The 20,230-nt window shown below is 40.2% G+C and overlaps 3 protein-coding genes across 3 annotated transcripts in view; all 3 read right to left on the reverse strand.

Moving 5' to 3' along the window:
* Window positions 1-20,230, reverse strand: part of LOC133744100 (RNA polymerase II C-terminal domain phosphatase-like 4) — a 40,642-nt gene that overhangs the window by 1,782 nt on the left and 18,630 nt on the right. The gene's annotated exons all lie outside the window — the stretch shown is intronic.
* On the reverse strand, window positions 13,018-14,283 carry LOC133706797 (uncharacterized). Its single transcript, XM_062132347.1, has one exon. It carries the CDS (start codon window positions 14,090-14,092, stop codon window positions 13,478-13,480), a length of 615 nt encoding a protein of 204 aa, XP_061988331.1. The 5' UTR covers window positions 14,093-14,283; the 3' UTR covers window positions 13,018-13,477.
* On the reverse strand, window positions 14,284-16,807 carry LOC133742530 (disease resistance protein RUN1-like). The gene is made up of 4 exons (XM_062170224.1): window positions 16,366-16,807; window positions 16,177-16,282; window positions 14,929-16,030; window positions 14,284-14,667 (listed from the first exon to the last, which is right to left on the reverse strand). Exons 1-4 carry the CDS (start codon window positions 16,805-16,807, stop codon window positions 14,383-14,385), a joined length of 1,935 nt encoding a protein of 644 aa, XP_062026208.1. The 3' UTR covers window positions 14,284-14,382.

The raw sequence follows: 20,230 nt of genomic DNA on the forward strand, positions 1-20,230 counted from the left end.
GTCTGATTGGTCCCTCCCGCGTCAAATTAGGAGTTGACCGTATGTGAAATGTCCAATATACCCCTCTGTTATTTCTTTTTCCTTTTTAATTTCTTTTTCTCCTTTTTTTTCTTTTTCCTTTTTAATTTCTTTTTTTCCTTTTTTTCTTTTTTCTTTTTAATTTCTTTTTTGCTTTTTCTTCTTTTTTTCTTGTTCATTTTTAATTTTTTTTTTCCTTTTTTTTCTTTTTAATTTATTTTTTACTTTTTCTTCTTTTTTTCTTGTTCCTTTTTAATTTCTTTTCGTTTTGCCTACTTTCTCCTTCCTCAACCCACCAATCTCATTCCGATCAAACTCCACAACCCATCTGTTTCTCTCCCCAAATTGAAACCAAACCCAGCAAAGACCTAGCTTGGCGGTGCAGAGATGGACATCGAGCAAAAGCAAGAGGCTAGGAGCTGATCGATCACTTCTTCACCTTCTCTGAAGCCATCTCCCTCTGTTGGGATCCGCCCTCGCCTCCATCGTCGCCGACGCCATCTCCCAAACACAAGCAGATCCCAATCAGCTCGGAAATTCGCCGCTAAACCACTCCCCTCTTGTTTTCACAGCCTACTTCTCTCTCTCCCACTCAAATCTCACTCTCTCTCCACATCAAGCCTCAATTTGGAAACTTTTCACTGAAAACTACCATTTTTTCAGACATTGAGGTTTTTGGGTCTTGCTCAAAATGGTGATTTGGATTTTGGGTCTGGTTGAAATGATGGTTTTTGATGGCCAAGTTGACCAAAACCAGAAGTGAAGAAGAAGAATAGTAATGGAAAAGAAAAATGGCCACCGACGTGGAGAACAATAATTGGAGTTTCGGGTCGATCTGGATTAGTTCGCTGTCGTGGCGCTACCGATGCAGCAGGATACGATGGTCATTAAAAAGGAAAAAGGAAAAAAGAAAAATAAAAAAAGAAAAAGGAAAAAAGAAATTAAAAAGGAAAAAGAAAAAAGAAAAGAAAAAGGGCCGCCGGCGTGGAGAACAAGAATTGGGGTTTCGGTCGATCTGGATTGGTTCGCCGACGTGGCGCTACCGATGCAGCAGGATACGATGGTCATTAAAAAGGAAAAAGAAAAAGAAAAAAAGGAAAAAAAAGAAATTAAAAAGGAAAAATGAAAAATAAAAAAGGAGAAAAGAAATTAAAAAGGAAAAAGAAAAAAGAAAAAAAGGAAAAAAAGAAATTAAAAAGGAAAAAGAAAAAAGAAAAAAAGGAAAAAAAGAAATTAAAAAGGAAAAAGAAAAAAAAGGAAAAAAAGAAATTAAAAAGGAAAAAAGAAAAAGAAATAACAAAGGGGTATATTGGACATTTCACCTAAGGCCAACTCTTAATTTGACGCGGAAGAGACCTATTGGAGGGAAATTGTGAGGTCAGGGAGTTTTTAAATTAAATTAGAATGTCAGGGACTAAAACGATGAGAGAGACAAAGTACAGGGACTAAACATAATTTAATCCAACTTAATTCATATTCGAACATCTGTTATACATCTACACACACACACAGCCAACAATAACTGCACTTAACTTTTCAGCTTTCACCAATTTTTAATAGACAGGAAAATAGACCAATAGGTAGATAAACATAACAAAAATGAGAGAATAGGAGCACTGTAGTAAGTCTTTGAACAAAAGCTCCCTCACCAACTAAGTTGGTCTTAGGTATGCGTCATCTAAGACAGTTCAGAACACTTTGTACATTATCATGAAGTCCTCTTCCAGTGTTTGGGGTTATAAAACAAAACACAACAGAATCCAAGAGATATCAATATGTTACCTTACTTTTGTTCTGGACGTCCTTGTGAAATCGACCCATTAGTTTCCTCTACGCTTTCCAAATTATCTCACTTGCGCCTTTTTATCCTGTAATGCAAGTCACAAATCATATCTAAACCGCTTCAAATAGAACTTTGACTTATAGTTTTACACAAATTGTAGTATCTAATTGAAACTCCTACTGCATTAAACACGAAACAAAGAAAATCTCCACACCTGCTCTCACTTTCAACATCACTGCCATCATCATCAGCATCAGCATCAGCTTCTTTATCTTCTTCATCTTCGTCCTCTGGTGATGACTCCAAAGAACCGGACTCTAGTTCTCTTTCAAGCAACCCAGCAAAGTCATCACTGCTAGAATAGTGTACTGGAGACTCGGCCAGACTCATCTAAATTGTACAGGGAATCGGATACTTTAACAAATGTTCACCTCAAAGTCAATGTAAATAGAAGATACACATAAAGTACCTCAAAACAACACCCCACAGAAAAAGGATCAAGATTTCTACTATATTTAACCCCCCAAAACAAAAGGACATAACTTCTCAACACTTACTGCCGCAACAATATCAATATTTCTACTCGTAGAAAATAAGAACAATAAAGAATGTAGAAAGGTAGCAACTTATATACTTTCACAGCTGATCAAAGCATTATTGCACAATGCTCAAAGAGCAACTAGGTCATGAACAACCAAATTGGTACCAAACAAAGACCGAACAAGTGATAAGAAGCTAGCAATTCGATTAATAATACGAGAATGAAAGAAGCGTAGAAATCAATTTGGGTGAAAGAAAGCAGTAAAGCGTGAAGGAAATCAAGAAGCCTAGCATCTATTTTATGATTTATGTTGCATTTATTTTACGACACAATCAAATCTAAACAGAGTACAGATCTCAAATCAAAGCTTAATGTGTCAACATACAGCCTGTTATTATCTAATTATTACAAAACTAATACTCTATAAGACACACTTATTCCAGAACTAATACTCCCCAGATCTATGCCTCAATTTCTATTTCATAATTGAACCTGCATTAAAAACACACTTATAGTTATATACAAGTATACAATACTGGTTGTTCTTATATCGGTATAACAATGGTTTTGATAGGGAGGTGATATAAACAGAGGCTAATTCTCAACTAATAACTGGTTCAGACTGTAGTCAAAACTGTATTACTCTTTCAAAAACTTGAAAAAGGTGATGCTCCTAATAGGCAAAACAACACATAAGAATGATAAGATCAACAAACAAGAGCTTAATTGAAAATGATCATGGATGTAATAACCCATTTCTTTTAATCAAAGCAAAACAACATTGCTTTTACTTTCATAATTTTGATGCTTTACCTTTAATGATTATGCTTAATTAGTAGGGTTACTGATTGAGTTGATTGTGATCGACCGACACTCACACTCTCCCTCTCTCTCACTCACACTCTCACTCTCTCTGTCGGCCGAACCCAGCAACAAACAGAGCACGGTTTCTCCAATCTCTCTCTAGCACCACAGACCACCAAACGACACCGGACCACGTCCTACGCCTTCACCTCTTCCTTGCGCAGCTGCCGGTGGTATCTTTTGGCCGTCTCGTGAGCCGTACACGGCGGTGGAGCACGAGGCCGGTTTAACCCGATTTGGTCCCGAGCTTGATAACTCGAGCTACAAGCCACCAATCCTTGCCAAACTCCATCCTCAGGTTCGTCTCAACCTTCTGAAACTCCCAGAAGCACCCTTGCACGGCGGCGCGGCTCGTAGCAGCTGCTGAAGTCAACCCCGAGCTAGATCGAACGGAACTTTCGATCCAGATATCTCAAGCTGTGGAGCTTCGTTTCGAGTGATTCTTGAACTGGTAAACTCACCTTGAGTTTCTGAACAAATCTCCAGAAGGAATCGAAGCGATTTGTGGAAGTTTTTACGTGGATCGGAGCACCTGCCGGATTCTGGAATTTTTCCGACCACCGAAGCTTTCGATCAATATATCTCGAGCTACAGACCATATTTTTCTGTGATTCTTGAACCAATGAGTCCGTCTTGAGTTTCTTAACAACTCTCTAGAAGGAATCGAAGCCTGAAATTGAAGTTTTGACGTCGAAATCAAGCCTTGCCGGATTCTGCAAAATTCTGGAATTTTTCCGACCACCGAAGCTTTCGATCGGTATATCTCGACCTACAGACCATATTTTTCTGTGATTCTTGAACCAGTGAGTTCTTCTTGAGTTTCTTAACAACTCTTCAGAAGGAATCGAAGCCTTAAATTGACGTTTTTACGTCGAATTGGAGCTCGCCGTTTTCTGCAGTTTCTCGCCGGTTTCTGGAAAATTCCGGCCACCTTCATACTGTTCAAGGTAATTTTCGACCCCTTCCGGTCATTTTCAGACTTCGTGCTAGTTATGAAAGTTGTTAAGCATGATGAGAGGAAGAAGAGCAGCCCGGCCCCGACACCATTGGTGGTGGTCGGCGGCGGCTCTGCCACTAACTCCGGCGGCCCTTTCCGGCCACCTCCGGGGATCAAAAATATGGTTTCTGTACATTTTCAGATTCTATATTTCAATACGATCATTTTGATATATTATACGCAATTTTTGGATATCATATGATTAAGTTATGAATTTTTACGTTTCGATCGATTTCGATCGTTTGATTCGTGATATGTGAAGTTAGGACCGTCAGATGGACTTGTAGTTTTGTTATGATGATCTTATGACTGTCCCAGTGGCTTTGTGTGGTCATGGGCGAAGATCCGACCGTTGGATCTTCGTATAAATGCAAAACAGTGATTAGGAAGGCGATCCGTGAGGATCCGACCGTTGGATCATCATTTAATTTCAATCCGACCGTTGGATTTTCGTTTGATTATGTTTTTGAGTTATTGGCTAAGTTAAGGTCATGTTTGATTAGGTGTTTGACGGTTTGAGTTGGCGGATGATTGTGAATCGTATTTTGAGCTGTTAAGAAGACGCAGCGGGATTAGAGGTGAGTAAACCTCACGTGGTTCATATTACGAACCGAATAAATTTAATTACCTTATTTTGTCGTAATTGCGTGAAAATATTTATGAAATAAATATTTGTTTTAAAATCATATGGACTTGATCAACTACGGTCCATGGGTAAGTAAAATGATTTTTACTATACAAATGAATTTCTCGGTTTTATTGCATGTGAACTATAGTTGGTATTAGTGATTATCCCTGAGCGGATAATTACGTATATATATATTTACGTGATTATATGTGAATGGTGTGACATTGAAGAGTGTGAAATTGAGATGATTAAATTATTATGAATTGACATGTGACTTACCATATTTATATGTGATGAACATGATTGATGAGTTCTTGTTAATATTCATGATTTACATTGGAGGATGTATAGAGTTAGAGAATGTAGGGTTCTGAGGATGAGGTGTCCGAAGTTCGACGGTTAAGGATAACCGGAGTGTTTGTGTACTGAGGACGGGGATGTCCAAGGTGCGACGGTTTATTATTAACCGAAGTTGTGTGCTGAGGACGGGGATGTCCAAAGCGCGACGGTTTATTATTAACCGAAGTATATGGTGCTGAGGACGGGGATGTCCAAAGCGCGACGGTTATAGTGTTAACCGAAGTATTTTGCCGTTGCTTGACCCTAGGCCAAGGTGTCAGAGGTAACGAGGCAGTTAGAGCTCTAACGTGTTATTGGGATGGACCAGAGTGGTGTTATGTGGGTTGGGTGTTTACAGGACCAGTGTGGTGTATTGTGATTTGAGGATTGTGAAAATGTATTCCTTGTGGTTTTCCATGAGTGGGTTGATGTCTCTTTGCAGACGTAATACTGTTGAATTTTACTTGAATTGTAATTTAATAAATCAACAGTTCTTTCTTGTTTACTCATACTGGCTGTAAAAAGCTTACCGGGTTTTGTGTTGTTGCAACTCCCGGTACACTATTCAAATTGTGTAGCGGGTAATCCTACAGGACAGGAGAACCAGGACGGTGATCGTGCGGTTAGAGCAATGGTTATAGTTTTACAGCAATTGTAATAGTGAGGCGAGTTAAGCTCATTTGAGCCTTACAATTTGATTTGGTGGGAGAGTGCTGTAATAAATAACTTGAGGATTTGGGTTATTGTAAATTTGAGAGTTGTGAAGTGTGGTTGTTTGTGAGAAAAAAATTCAGGATGTTAGTTGTAATTTGTTATTATTCATGTTTCGGATTTGAATTGATTATTCAAAATTCGGGGCGTGACAGTTTGGTATCAGAGCGTAAGGTACATATTTGGTGATAATCAGTACCTCCCGAGTGATGGCCCGTCTGCAGCGGATCCCCATCATATACTCTTCGGTACTGGTATAATCATTGGGTATGTCTTAGTATGGGGTCTAGACAACGTGTAAGTCCGTAGGACGGTAGAGTTGTCTACTAAGTTCGTATTAGAATAAGTTTAGTTTCCGCGAGTTGTGATCTTCGAGGAATAGGAACCTCTGGATTTAACTCTGATGAGTCGGTGAGGTAGAGGTCGAGTCTGATGTAGGGACAGGATCCTTCTATGGAGACAGTTGAGGATGAGGTGGAGGCATTAGAGGTTGAGTTGCCTAGTCTACCTGTAGTTGATGTGATGGATTTTGTGTATGGTTGACTTATGGAAAGATTGATATGACCTCGTGATAGGATTGACTGTGAAGAGACATTGTGTTGATGTATGAGCTTAGGTAATAACGTTGTTTTCAACTCTAGGAGTGCTAGGGTTGTATAACTAATTTATGAGGCCAGATACTGTTGTGAGGACAGATTATGGATTATGACGTGGTTAGTGTGAAGTGCTATAATCACAGAATTTTGACCACTAGATGTTGACTTACCACCAAATGAGCAGTGAGGTGATTCGTGGGTGAGATACTGAGTGTTGTACCAGTATCGATTACTGGATGCTAAGATGGTACATATTGCTTGTTGAAGCAATTGATAGATGGAATGATCGAGATTTTTTTTAGAGTTGTAAGTGTAACTCTAAAGATGTGGGTTTTTCCTAGCTAACTCAGGAAGTGTTTAGCTTTATTAATCCCTAATTCTAGCGACGAAATTATTGTGTTTGGTTTGACTCAGAGGATACTAGCTTGACCTCTGTGTGACTTAATTGATTGCTAGGTTTTGAATGATTGTTTGTGATAAATCATTTTGAAAGATGTGTGCAGCAGAGTTCTCGATGGTTTTGAAAAGAGTATTGGGTGACCAAGGTTCGATCCTTGGTGTTGTTGTTGGTTAAACAAAAAGAAAAGAAAACATGCACACCATCTTATTGATTTTACATTACAAAAAAAAAAGAGGAAAACGAGGACTATGCTATACTAAGCCTAGTCAGCAGCTCCGGATGGATTGAGGCTGAGCTCAAGAGAAACGTTTGAGCCACTGTGGTAACCGCCTGAGCCACCAGAATAGTAACCAAAAGCGCTACCTTCCTCGGAAGTAGCCTTCAGGTTACCAAAGACGTCCTCGCCGTGCACGGGGAACAGAGGAAGAGTTTGAACCTCCTGGTGATCTCCTCCTCGTTGTTGCAGGGATGTTTGTCCTCCTGTTGTGCCAAAAGAGTTGTACTGGTATTAGTGTTGAAGTGTGAGGAAGAATATGAAACAAAATTTAAATCAAGAAATCCTTCATTACCAGTAGAATAGGTGGAACCAAAGTTGAGATCAATGGATCTACCATCATCAGTAGAACTAGTGGACCCAAAATTGATGTCAATGGATCCACCAGCTGGCCCAAAATTGATGTCGATGGATCCACCAGCACCAGTAGAACCAGTGGACCCAAAATTGAGATCGATGGATCCACCAGTACCAAGAGAACTAGTTTCCATGGGCACTGGAGCAGCCTGATTACACCTATTCATTTGCTTCTCTCGAGCCCTGACGTTCTGGAACCAAAAGTAAATGTTCTTACCCTCAACATGTCCATACTGGTTCAGCTGGAGGCAGATCTCGTGAATGTGCTCTGTAGATGGGCACTTAAATCCCTTGACGTAGTAAAGATCCTTGAGGATTCTTATTTGTTCTGGAGTAGGAATCCATCTGGTACGGCTTCGCCAGAAATCCATGTTGGCACTACGTACTTCCAGCTGCTTGGGTGTTTCCTCCCTCCTCTGTTGGTTGCTGTTGTTGTGGTTCCATTTGTTGCGGGGTTTGGAGCTCCATTAGTTGCAGAGTTCGTGGCTCTTGGGTCATGAGGTGAGAGGATGTGAATATCGAGGAATACATGGTTTAGTGTTTGAGGGAGATTTTGTTAGAAGGATTGGAGTTGTTGAACTGGTGATTGGAGATCTGAGATTCTCAGAGGAAAGATGAAATCGAATCTTCAAATGGGAGAGAAGATCAGAAGAGAAGGATTGAAATTGATGAAGAAAGGATTTGAGTTTCGAGAGGAAGGCTGCAGAGTTTGAGAGAGAATGGCTGGGGAAAATTTCTTTTCTTTGGTGTGAACAGTTTTTCTTCAGGATGCACCTATTTATAGAACGAGGTGAGCAGATCTCCACCGTTGGATGGACGATCTCTGAGATTCAATCTACGCGTTGGATTAAAGTCATCCGAAAACCCGGAAAAGTTGTTGGCGCGTGGAGAGCGTGTAAGGGGACAGGCCGAACCTCGAGGCGCTGTGGCAGACAGCTGTAGCCGAAAGCAGATTTGACTGCCGTAAATCACGGAAGGGATAAGCCGTGACACAAGTGGGCCGTATTTGGGCCTGTCTCGGATCAAGGCATCACTGTAGCTGTGGGTGGAGGCCTGATGGGCCGAGTTTCAGAAACAGTTTTGGACATGATGGGCCGAGTTTCTGAAACAGTCTTGGATGTTTTGGGCCGAATTGTTGAAACAGTTGAAACAGTTGGTTTAAATAAAAGGATTGGTATGGATAATAACGTGAGCAGCCGTGCTCGAGTGGTTGAGTGTAAAGTTCGTGTACAAGAGGTCTGAGGTTCGAACCTCGCCTCTCGTTTATTTTTATTATGTTCGTTTATGACATAATAAGTATAAAATTTGTACACATTTTATTAAGCACAACTTGTGCTCCAGTGGTTGGGAGCGAGGCATTGGTTTAAAGGGTCGGGAGTTCGAGACTTGCCTCCTGATATATTTTATTTATGTTCGCTTAGGACATAATAAATATAACGCGTGTGCTTCTATTAATGAAAGCAGCTCTTGCTTCAGTGGTTGGGAGAGAAGCATTGGTTTAGGGGGTCTGGAGTTCGAACCTTACCTCCTACAAATATTTTTGGATCCCGTATATGCGTGATATACGGACGCATATACGGTATGTACGGTATACATACGTATATACGGTATGTACGGTATACATACGTATATACGGTATGTACGGTATGCATACATATATACGGTATGTACAATTTCATACCGTAGTCGAGCTGAAAGTTGGTGGGCCGATTGGTAGGCCCAAATAGTAAGCCCAATTGTTCGGCCGAATGGTAGGCCCAAATGTTAAACCCAAATTGTTTCGGGCCGGTTCGAAATGTGGATGGTTCGGTTCCTTCGGCCCAAATGGCCGGTTCAAATGCTTAGCCCAAGGATTGGGCAAGCCCAAGCCATCATTACTGGGAGTAACGCGGATTAGTGGACCCTCCCAGAGCCCACAAGAAGGCCCAGGTGGCCCATAATGAATAAGAAGACGTTGTGGAAGTGTTTGGATTTTATAAATTCTTGATTTAGGGAAGCAATGTTTTTGCACATTGATTTGTGTGCTTGAGATTTGGCTAATGTTGGTAGTTAAACTCTAGCCTGTGATTTCTTGTTATGGAGAACTTGTGGTGATTTGTGAAGTGATGAATTGATTTAGTTACCATTAGGATATGACCTTTGTGGTTAGAACTGTTCGTATCTTAGATAGGGGTACGAAGAAGCTTTGTAGGAAGGAGGTTAATCTTGTGAAGGTGCTGTGGAGTCATCATGACGAGGGTAATGCATCATGAGAGTTAGAGTCTGACATGAGAGTAAAGTATCCACAGCTCTTTGTGGAATTGGGTACTTGAATTTCGGGACGAAATTCCTTTAAGGAGGGTAGATTGTAATAACCCATTTCTTTTAATCAAAGCAAAACAACATTGCTTTTACTTTCATAATTTTGATGCTTTACCTTTAATGATTATGCTTAATTAGTAGGGTTACTGATTGAGTTGATTGTGATCGACCGACACTCACACTCTCCCTCTCTCTCACTCACACTCTCACTCTCTCTGTCGGCCGAACCCAGCAACAAACAGAGCACGGTTTCTCCAATCTCTCTCTAGCACCACAGACCACCAAACGACACCGGACCACGTCCTACGCCTTCACCTCTTCCTTGCGCAGCTGCCGGTGGTATCTTTTGGCCGTCTCGTGAGCCGTACACGGCGGTGGAGCACGAGGCCGGTTTAACCCGATTTGGTCCCGAGCTTGATAACTCGAGCTACAAGCCACCAATCCTTGCCAAACTCCATCCTCAGGTTCGTCTCAACCTTCTGAAACTCCCAGAAGCACCCTTGCACGGCGGCGCGGCTCGTAGCAGCTGCTGAAGTCAACCCCGAGCTAGATCGAACGGAACTTTCGATCCAGATATCTCAAGCTGTGGAGCTTCGTTTCGAGTGATTCTTGAACTGGTAAACTCACCTTGAGTTTCTGAACAAATCTCCAGAAGGAATCGAAGCGATTTGTGGAAGTTTTTACGTGGATCGGAGCACCTGCCGGATTCTGGAATTTTTCCGACCACCGAAGCTTTCGATCAATATATCTCGAGCTACAGACCATATTTTTCTGTGATTCTTGAACCAATGAGTCCGTCTTGAGTTTCTTAACAACTCTCTAGAAGGAATCGAAGCCTGAAATTGAAGTTTTGACGTCGAAATCAAGCCTTGCCGGATTCTGCAAAATTCTGGAATTTTTCCGACCACCGAAGCTTTCGATCGGTATATCTCGACCTACAGACCATATTTTTCTGTGATTCTTGAACCAGTGAGTTCTTCTTGAGTTTCTTAACAACTCTTCAGAAGGAATCGAAGCCTTAAATTGACGTTTTTACGTCGAATTGGAGCTCGCCGTTTTCTGCAGTTTCTCGCCGGTTTCTGGAAAATTCCGGCCACCTTCATACTGTTCAAGGTAATTTTCGACCCCTTCCGGTCATTTTCAGACTTCGTGCTAGTTATGAAAGTTGTTAAGCATGATGAGAGGAAGAAGAGCAGCCCGGCCCCGACACCATTGGTGGTGGTCGGCGGCGGCTCTGCCACTAACTCCGGCGGCCCTTTCCGGCCACCTCCGGGGATCAAAAATATGGTTTCTGTACATTTTCAGATTCTATATTTCAATACGATCATTTTGATATATTATACGCAATTTTTGGATATCATATGATTAAGTTATGAATTTTTACGTTTCGATCGATTTCGATCGTTTGATTCGTGATATGTGAAGTTAGGACCGTCAGATGGACTTGTAGTTTTGTTATGATGATCTTATGACTGTCCCAGTGGCTTTGTGTGGTCATGGGCGAAGATCCGACCGTTGGATCTTCGTATAAATGCAAAACAGTGATTAGGAAGGCGATCCGTGAGGATCCGACCGTTGGATCATCATTTAATTTCAATCCGACCGTTGGATTTTCGTTTGATTATGTTTTTGAGTTATTGGCTAAGTTAAGGTCATGTTTGATTAGGTGTTTGACGGTTTGAGTTGGCGGATGATTGTGAATCGTATTTTGAGCTGTTAAGAAGACGCAGCGGGATTAGAGGTGAGTAAACCTCACGTGGTTCATATTACGAACCGAATAAATTTAATTACCTTATTTTGTCGTAATTGCGTGAAAATATTTATGAAATAAATATTTGTTTTAAAATCATATGGACTTGATCAACTACGGTCCATGGGTAAGTAAAATGATTTTTACTATACAAATGAATTTCTCGGTTTTATTGCATGTGAACTATAGTTGGTATTAGTGATTATCCCTGAGCGGATAATTACGTATATATATATTTACGTGATTATATGTGAATGGTGTGACATTGAAGAGTGTGAAATTGAGATGATTAAATTATTATGAATTGACATGTGACTTACCATATTTATATGTGATGAACATGATTGATGAGTTCTTGTTAATATTCATGATTTACATTGGAGGATGTATAGAGTTAGAGAATGTAGGGTTCTGAGGATGAGGTGTCCGAAGTTCGACGGTTAAGGATAACCGGAGTGTTTGTGTACTGAGGACGGGGATGTCCAAGGTGCGACGGTTTATTATTAACCGAAGTTGTGTGCTGAGGACGGGGATGTCCAAAGCGCGACGGTTTATTATTAACCGAAGTATATGGTGCTGAGGACGGGGATGTCCAAAGCGCGACGGTTATAGTGTTAACCGAAGTATTTTGCCGTTGCTTGACCCTAGGCCAAGGTGTCAGAGGTAACGAGGCAGTTAGAGCTCTAACGTGTTATTGGGATGGACCAGAGTGGTGTTATGTGGGTTGGGTGTTTACAGGACCAGTGTGGTGTATTGTGATTTGAGGATTGTGAAAATGTATTCCTTGTGGTTTTCCATGAGTGGGTTGATGTCTCTTTGCAGACGTAATACTGTTGAATTTTACTTGAATTGTAATTTAATAAATCAACAGTTCTTTCTTGTTTACTCATACTGGCTGTAAAAAGCTTACCGGGTTTTGTGTTGTTGCAACTCCCGGTACACTATTCAAATTGTGTAGCGGGTAATCCTACAGGACAGGAGAACCAGGACGGTGATCGTGCGGTTAGAGCAATGGTTATAGTTTTACAGCAATTGTAATAGTGAGGCGAGTTAAGCTCATTTGAGCCTTACAATTTGATTTGGTGGGAGAGTGCTGTAATAAATAACTTGAGGATTTGGGTTATTGTAAATTTGAGAGTTGTGAAGTGTGGTTGTTTGTGAGAAAAAAATTCAGGATGTTAGTTGTAATTTGTTATTATTCATGTTTCGGATTTGAATTGATTATTCAAAATTCGGGGCGTGACAATGGAAGTAACTAATTAAACAGGAACAGTTAGGGAAAGAGCTGAAGAGTAGGAAAATCATTGGAAAATGGGGTTTTGGGAAAAACTTGGTATGCATTCTTCCCAATCCCTCATACCTATAACTTCCTATCACCCTTGCTCCCTTTCCCTCACTCCTCACTCGGACAAAACCGGAAGAATAACAAGAAGAAAATGATTTGTATTGGATCTGCCTGGAATCAATTTCCTCTCGGTGCAGCAAATTTTGCTGAATATATTCACAGAATTCCCAAATCTAAAAAAATTCTAATCAAATTGAAAATCTAGAAAAAGTTACAAAGCTCGCTGGAAATTGAAAATCTATTTTACATGAATGAACCCACTCATCTATTTATAAGATGAAAATCAAACCCACAAATGAAATTATCTACGGTTTATATTCCCAAATCAAAAGCACAAAATGAAAACCTTATTAATCTGCAAAAAAGAAATTAAAAATTAAAATCTGAAAAACAAAATGTACCAGGAGAACCATGATTGATGAACTTACTGAGATTTGAATGGCGTGGTGATTAGTCACCGTTTGAGCTGAAATTTGAGAGTGAGATGAGTCGGCGTATGATATCACGGCGTAATTTTTCTAGGAGACTGAGGCTAGTATCTGGCAATTTTAAAGTTTCATTTAATTTGTTCCGCTACCACCCGAAGAGTGAGACTAGTATCTTTGGGGTCTCTAAATTATCCTCACTCTTCGGTGGGGTCTCCAAATTATCCTCACGGCGGAGACTCAGCCACTCTTCATCGGGAGTCTCTAAATTATCCTCATTCTTCGGTGGGGTCTTTGAGGTCTCCAAATTATCTTCACTGGCCCTACCGCAGACGCCCCCCTCATCCTCACTCTTTGGTGGGGTCTTTGGGGTTTCCAAATTATCCTCACTGACCCCCACCGAAGAAGCCCCCCTCACCTCCCCCCTTTGTGCCGTCTCCCAAAGATACCAAACAACCAAAATAGCAAATAAAAACCAAAAACGAAATTCGTATAAAAACCCCCACAAACTCAGCCTAGGCCTTGATGTCTGGTCACATCGTTTTAGTCCACTCAGGCCTTGTCGAGATGAAAAGTCCAAGTTCCGAAGGCAATCTACGGAGGATGGTACTTCACTTATGCTAGTACCACATATAACAAGAGTTTTCAAAGAAATCATATTTCCTATATCCTGGCTCAAATTCTCAAATCTCGAACAGCCAGAAAGAACAAGAGTCCTAAAACAACGCAACTTATAGAAGTCCTCCGGAAGGTCCTTGAGCATTGTGCAGCCCTTGAGATTTAGCAAGGCAAGTTGAGAAAGAAGTCCAATGGACTTGTCAATCTTTGGCAAACTCACACAGTCTTTAAGGATCAAATACTGTAGATTTGGGAGTCGTGAAAAGTCTGGTGATTGTCTTAGGTAATATGAATGACTGAGATTAAGTATCTCCAATTTCCCAAGCCGCTGTTAGACAACACCAAAAGAAAATGAAATATCAAAATCCAAAAAGAAGAAAAGGAGATCGTGATGTAATGTATTAATTCAGAGGGAAGATGTTTGAAAGATTCTTACTATACCCTGGAATCCTCCCAAACTTGTACCAGATTGCTGTACCGCAGGTCGAGAGAAACCAGGTATGGTTCATTAAGAAACTCATTTCGTATGACCTGTGCAGAGAATCCTCGCAAGCAGAGCCAGCTTAGCTTTTTGGGAAACTTGTCGCAGTCTCCAGTGAGTTTTACATGGTTGAGTTGGAGCAATTTCAGTCTCTTCATGTTTCTAAATGCTTCTGTACTGAAACTCATGCTGTCAGATCTTTGCAAATTTAGAGTGAGTCCTTCAGTCTCTTCAGTTCCCTGTTAACAGAAGGGACTAAATTAATAATAAAAAAAAAGATTTATTCGCATGTGAGACAATGAATTATCATTTATCCACAGGTGCGCGGAAAAGTCATGAATGCCACGACGAAATGACTGGATTACGGACACTAGAATATGAAATTAATGAAGCACATAATAGATGGGATGGCTTTGCGTAATTAAGCACTGCTTCTTCACTATTATTAGTATTAGAGATGGGAGGCCTATGCTTGTCTAGATTAGGCTGGGAGTACTTACAGATTCATCTGTCAATACATCTGTTACGTCTTCCTGATGCCACAATCTGCTACGTCTTTCAGGGCGCTTTGGGGATTCTTCACGAACAACTTCTCTGCCCATGTCTCGAAGCAAATCATGCATCATGAGCTTGTTTTTCTCACTAACAGTTACAAGGCAACGTTGGAGCAGGACACTGATTTCTATTTCTGCTGGAAAACCATAGCTGTTGAGGATTTGTATGACGTAGTTCTTGTCCATTCCGATGAAGAAACAACATATATGGAGGAATATGTTCCTCTGGCTCTCATCAATTGCATCAAAGCTTATTCTGAGCCTTGACTGAATTCTGCCATCAGGAATTTTTTCCAATTTCTTCAGTGTGCTATTCCAATCTCCTATGCTCCTTCCAAAGAGGAAAGACCCTAAAACTTCAAGAGCCAGTGGTAAACCTCCACAGTAAGCAACCAATCTTCTTGAGAGTTCGATATAGTCTACATTAGGAGAAATATTTTGAAAGGCATGCCAACTGAAGAGCTCAAGAGCTTCTTCTTCATTCATTTCTTGAGCTAGATGTATTGTATCCACTTGCAGTAGCTCTAGCAAATGTCGATCTCTTGTTGTTATAATAAGTCTACTTCCCGGACCAAAGGAATCACGGCTTATAGCCAATGCATGCAATTGGTCCTCATGATCTACATCATCAAAAATGACAAGTACCTTTTTGCTTCCAAGTCGTTCTTTTATTACATTGACCCCTCTGGAAACATCACCTACCACAATCTTGATTGGTTTTAAGACATCAGAAAGAAATCTTTCTTGCAGAACAATCTTACCATTTGAGTCCTTTGCAGTCTCCCTAACATCTGCTAGGAAACATCTACTGTCAAAGTCATGATAAAATTTGTTATAGATGGCTTTGGCAACTGTTGTTTTGCCGATTCCACCCATACCCCAAATTCCAACCATGCGAACATCATCATCTAATCCAACACCTAAACACTTACTAATATCATCAACACGAGAATGTATTGCAACTGGGTAGACAGCTAAATTCAAGTATGTGTTGGTCAGCTGTTTGCATATCTCGTCAACAATGCTATTGATAAACTCTGCTTCATGTCTGTCAATTAGATTCAGAAGCAGAACTAAGCAGTAGAAAGAAATGACCAAACTGAAAAGATACCGCATGATCAACCAAAAAGGAAAAGGGGTAACAGCTTGGAGTTAAAAAAAGGAAAAACAAAAAAACAGAAAGAAAAGTATTACCTATCAGCAATATCGAAGCCAACCAAATTCGCCGCTTCTCTGAGAGCAGCTCTCCACCTGGCTATCTTATCTCTAATTTCTTCTTGTTTTTCTGAGAGCATCTTTGCTGAAAATACAGACGAATTAAAACCTTGAGCAGACAATCGATTAAGAAATTCAGCTTCTGCAAGATAAGCGCTTAATTTTTACCTTCATATTTCTGAAACGCATGAGCAAAGCTACCGGTCTGGTTTCTGACATGTGAAGGATCAACATGATAGAATATGGGGAAAGCCAGTTGCCTTCGTGTTCTTCTACACTCCATGATCTCCACCAGCTCCTCGAGACACCATCTCGAATCCGCGTACTTGTCTGAGAAGACTATGAGAGAGATCCTACACTCTTCGATTATCTGCATTAATTTCTCCGCTATGTTTTCTCCCCATCTTAGTCCCTCGGCATCCCTAAACGTCACGACTCCGGCACGATCTAGTGCCGCGTAGAGGTGGTCCGTGAAGGTCCTTCGTGTGTCTTCACCTCTGAAGCTCAAGAACACGTCGTAGGACGTCCGGTATTTTAAGGGATCCCATGGGGATGGTGGCACCGATGGCGACGGCACCGGCGGCGATGAGGATGATGACGATGGCTGCATTGACGTAATTAAAGGGCTATGGAATGCAGTGGTTCAGATTTGAGAAATGAGTCGGAACAATTGGCTTCGCTTCTCATATGCTCGCCCTAAACCGGTAAGAAAACCAAAGTCAAGGTCAAGTCGACGCCGAGTTAATTTTTATCCAGAGTTGGTGGCTACAATTTTCTATGCGTTTCTTTCACGGAAACGGAAAGTCGGTAACTTTTTCTGTTCTTTCCTCTTATATTTTACTTCTTTTCTTTTCCATACTTCTTGTTCATGGCCCCATATTAGTTTCCACTAACAGACCTTTTGTTTTCCACGAACCTTCTGTTTCTATATATCCAGGAACTATTATCCTTGGATAACTTCAGACTTCTGTTTTGCTTGGTTATTTCCACGAAATGACTTGTTGGACACTGTAGCTATCCCATGGAGTTCCTTATATGCAGTTCAAATCCAAGTATCCTATTATCAAAAGGAAGAGAGTGAATAAATTGAAAAGTTAAACTCTATAGGTAAGTAGGAATAGAAAATATAATTTAAACAAGTAATTATTAATGTAGAAGTCGCGTCCATACATGTGTGCATGAACAAGTGCCTAGGATTTAGTCATTTAGATATAAGAAGCATAGAGATTTAGACGGTTTTACCACATATGAAGCAAAAGGTCATCAAGCCGAGATATGTGCAGACAATAATCGGAATCCGGTCACCTCCCAGAAAGCAGGGTTCCCTTCCTCTTGTTGGAAGTGGTCAAACCACATAAACGTCAATGTTTTAACAAGATATCTTAAGAAAGGCAAAAGACAGTATGGCAATCTGCAATAGTAGATACTATATGTAGTTTGGTTCATGACACTACAAATATACTACGTACAATAAACAAAACTTTTTGTTATCGAAATACAGACTTTGGATCAAAATATAAATTAAACATTCCCAAAAGGCAGCACCTGATTTGGTGTATTACTGTTTATAGATAGACGGGGGGCACCGGGACTGTAAAGAAACTTCATTAGGCAAAGAGACTTGTGAAGACAATTAAGGAGATACTATTCGTAAGGTATAAACACCCCCATCCATTTACATCAAATATTAACATTCATAGCTAGTGACAGAACAAAGATCCTTCATCCAAGTTCCAATGCAGACAAGCCATGGATTTACCTTACTTGAAATTAGTTATACGTTCCCATTTTGTTTTCTACTTTTCTACAAACCGAACACATCAAAATACAAAATTCCAAACACTGCGTTTGCTTCTCTTCTCAATTCAGTTTTCCTAGCAAACAAACAGAAATTACCCAAGTCAAATAGTCAACAAACAGCACCTATATCCATCCGGAATATATATTTTCTGGATCCGACTGGAATATAAATACTTTGCATAACTTGATCATCAGTTTCCCTGCAGCTTCTGTGGTTTTGAGCATTAATTCAATTATGGCTTGAATTTCTACCTTACCTTTCAGCTCTTTCACTGCTTCTTCTCTTATATGTACTCATTTCGATACCGGAATTAAACTATTGGGGGAAGAATTAAAAACACAACAAACAAAGATGAGAACAAACTATGCGGCAAAAAGCTTGCTGCTGTATATGATATTACTCAAAGTGCTGATCAGATGACTCATGGCTTGGTCCTGCCTGATTACCTATCAGCATCACTTGGAAAATATTCGTATGGGATAGGCTCACACTCAATGGTATTTTCATTGATAAGTTTGGGATCCCATACAAGACTGACCCCAGTTTTCTTCACTCTCAAACCAGATCCAATTGCAACTTCAACCTCCACAAAGTCATCACCTTCCAACTTGAACTCATCATTTAACAAATTTACTCGCCAAATTTGGCGAGTAAATTTGTAACTTCCTTAAGGTTTACCAAAGCAAGTCTTTTAACATCTCCAATAGACTGGTGCATCTCTGACAAACTCTTACAGCCTTTCATGATCAAATACTCAAGATTTGGGAGTTTTAAAAAGTCTGGTGATTGTGTCGGGCAATGTGAATGACTAAGATCAAGAATCTTCAACTTCTCAAGCACCTGATAAACAAGACCTATAGAAAACGAAAATCAAAATCCAAAAAGATAAGAAAGAAACAGTTCAGAAGTTTGGTCTGGGATGCTCCCAAACTTGTACGAGATTGCTGTACTGCAGGTTGATAAAGTAATCTGGGGTTCACATCCAAAACCAACACGCCCCCGCACGTGTGGCGAATTTTCAACTCATACACGTGGACAACTTTTGAGTGATCTGGGGTTCACATCCAAAACCAATTGACAATGGATGGAGTGGCCCAAACCCTTATAAACTCATATGTAAGGTCTCATTTTTCCTATGTGGGATGTATATACTCTCAACACAGGTCCATAGAAACCAGGTTTCCTTGATTAAGAACATGCATGATTTCCTATGAACTTTAGAGAGAATCCATGCCAGCAGAGCCATCTCAAATGTTTGGAAAGATGGTCATAGTCTCCAATCAGCTCTACATAGTTGAGTTGGAGCAATTTCAGTTTCTTCATCTTTGTAAATGCTTTTGTTCTGAAACTCTTTTTCTGAGATCTAGATATCTTTGCAGATTTAGAGCAAGCACTTTAATCTTTTTTAGTTCCCTGTTAACAGAAGACAATAAGTAATAAAATCTTGTTTGCATGTGAAAACTGATTTATGCTCATGTCAAAGAGTCATGAATGCCGACTAGATTTTGTACACTAATAATGATATGGGGTACTGAAAATGTGATGGAGCGCTATATGCTTTTGCGTAAATGAAATTTGCAACTTATCTTTAGTATTAGATATGGGATGCATATGCTTGTCTTGAGTGGGATGTACTTGCAGATTCTTCTGTCAATATATCTAGTACATCTTCCTGACGCCACACTACTACATTTTTCAGGGTCTTCGGGGTATTCTTCATGAACAACTCCTCTGCCCATGTCGCAAAGCAAATTGTGCATTGTGAGTTTGTTTTTTTCACTACCAACTACAAGCCAACGTTGAATGAGGACACTGCTATCTATTGTTGCAGAAAGACCACAGCCCTCTAGTATTTTTATGACATAGTTCTTGTCCATTCCAATGAAGAAACAAGATACATCGAGGAATAAGTTCTTATGGTTCTCATCAATTGCATCAGAGCTTATTCTGAGCTTATTCTAAATTTTTCCATGAGGAATTTTTTGCAATTTCTTCCATGTGCTTTTTCAATATCTTATATCCTTCCTTCCAAAGAGAAAAAGACCTTAAACTTCAAGAACCAGTGGTAAACCTCCACAGCAGGTAACCACACTTCTTGAGAGTTCCAAAAATTCTGCATCAGGACAATTATTTTGAAATGCATCCCAACTAAAATGCTCAAGAGCTTCTTCTTTATTCATTTCTCAAGTCAGATGTATGGTCACCTTAAGTTGCTCTAGCAAATGTTGATCT

This window comes from Rosa rugosa, chromosome 4, assembly GCF_958449725.1.
Source record: "Rosa rugosa chromosome 4, drRosRugo1.1, whole genome shotgun sequence".
Classification (NCBI taxonomy): Eukaryota; Viridiplantae; Streptophyta; class Magnoliopsida; order Rosales; family Rosaceae; genus Rosa; species Rosa rugosa.

Bases quoted from the DNA above. Each gene is read 5' to 3' on its own strand.
- LOC133706797 (XM_062132347.1), bottom strand. From the start codon at position 14,092: ATGCTCAAGGACCTTCCGGAGGACTTCTATAAGTTGCGTTGTTTTAGG.
- LOC133742530 (XM_062170224.1), bottom strand. From the start codon at position 16,807: ATGCAGCCATCGTCATCATCCTCATCGCCGCCGGTGCCGTCGCCATCG. The intron at 16,283-16,365 runs GTAAAAATTAAG...CTGTATTTTCAG, and splicing joins TGCGTTTCAGAAATATGAAG to CAAAGATGCTCTCAGAAAAA. The intron at 16,031-16,176 runs GTAATACTTTTC...TCTAATTGACAG, and splicing joins GGCTTCGATATTGCTGATAG to ACATGAAGCAGAGTTTATCA.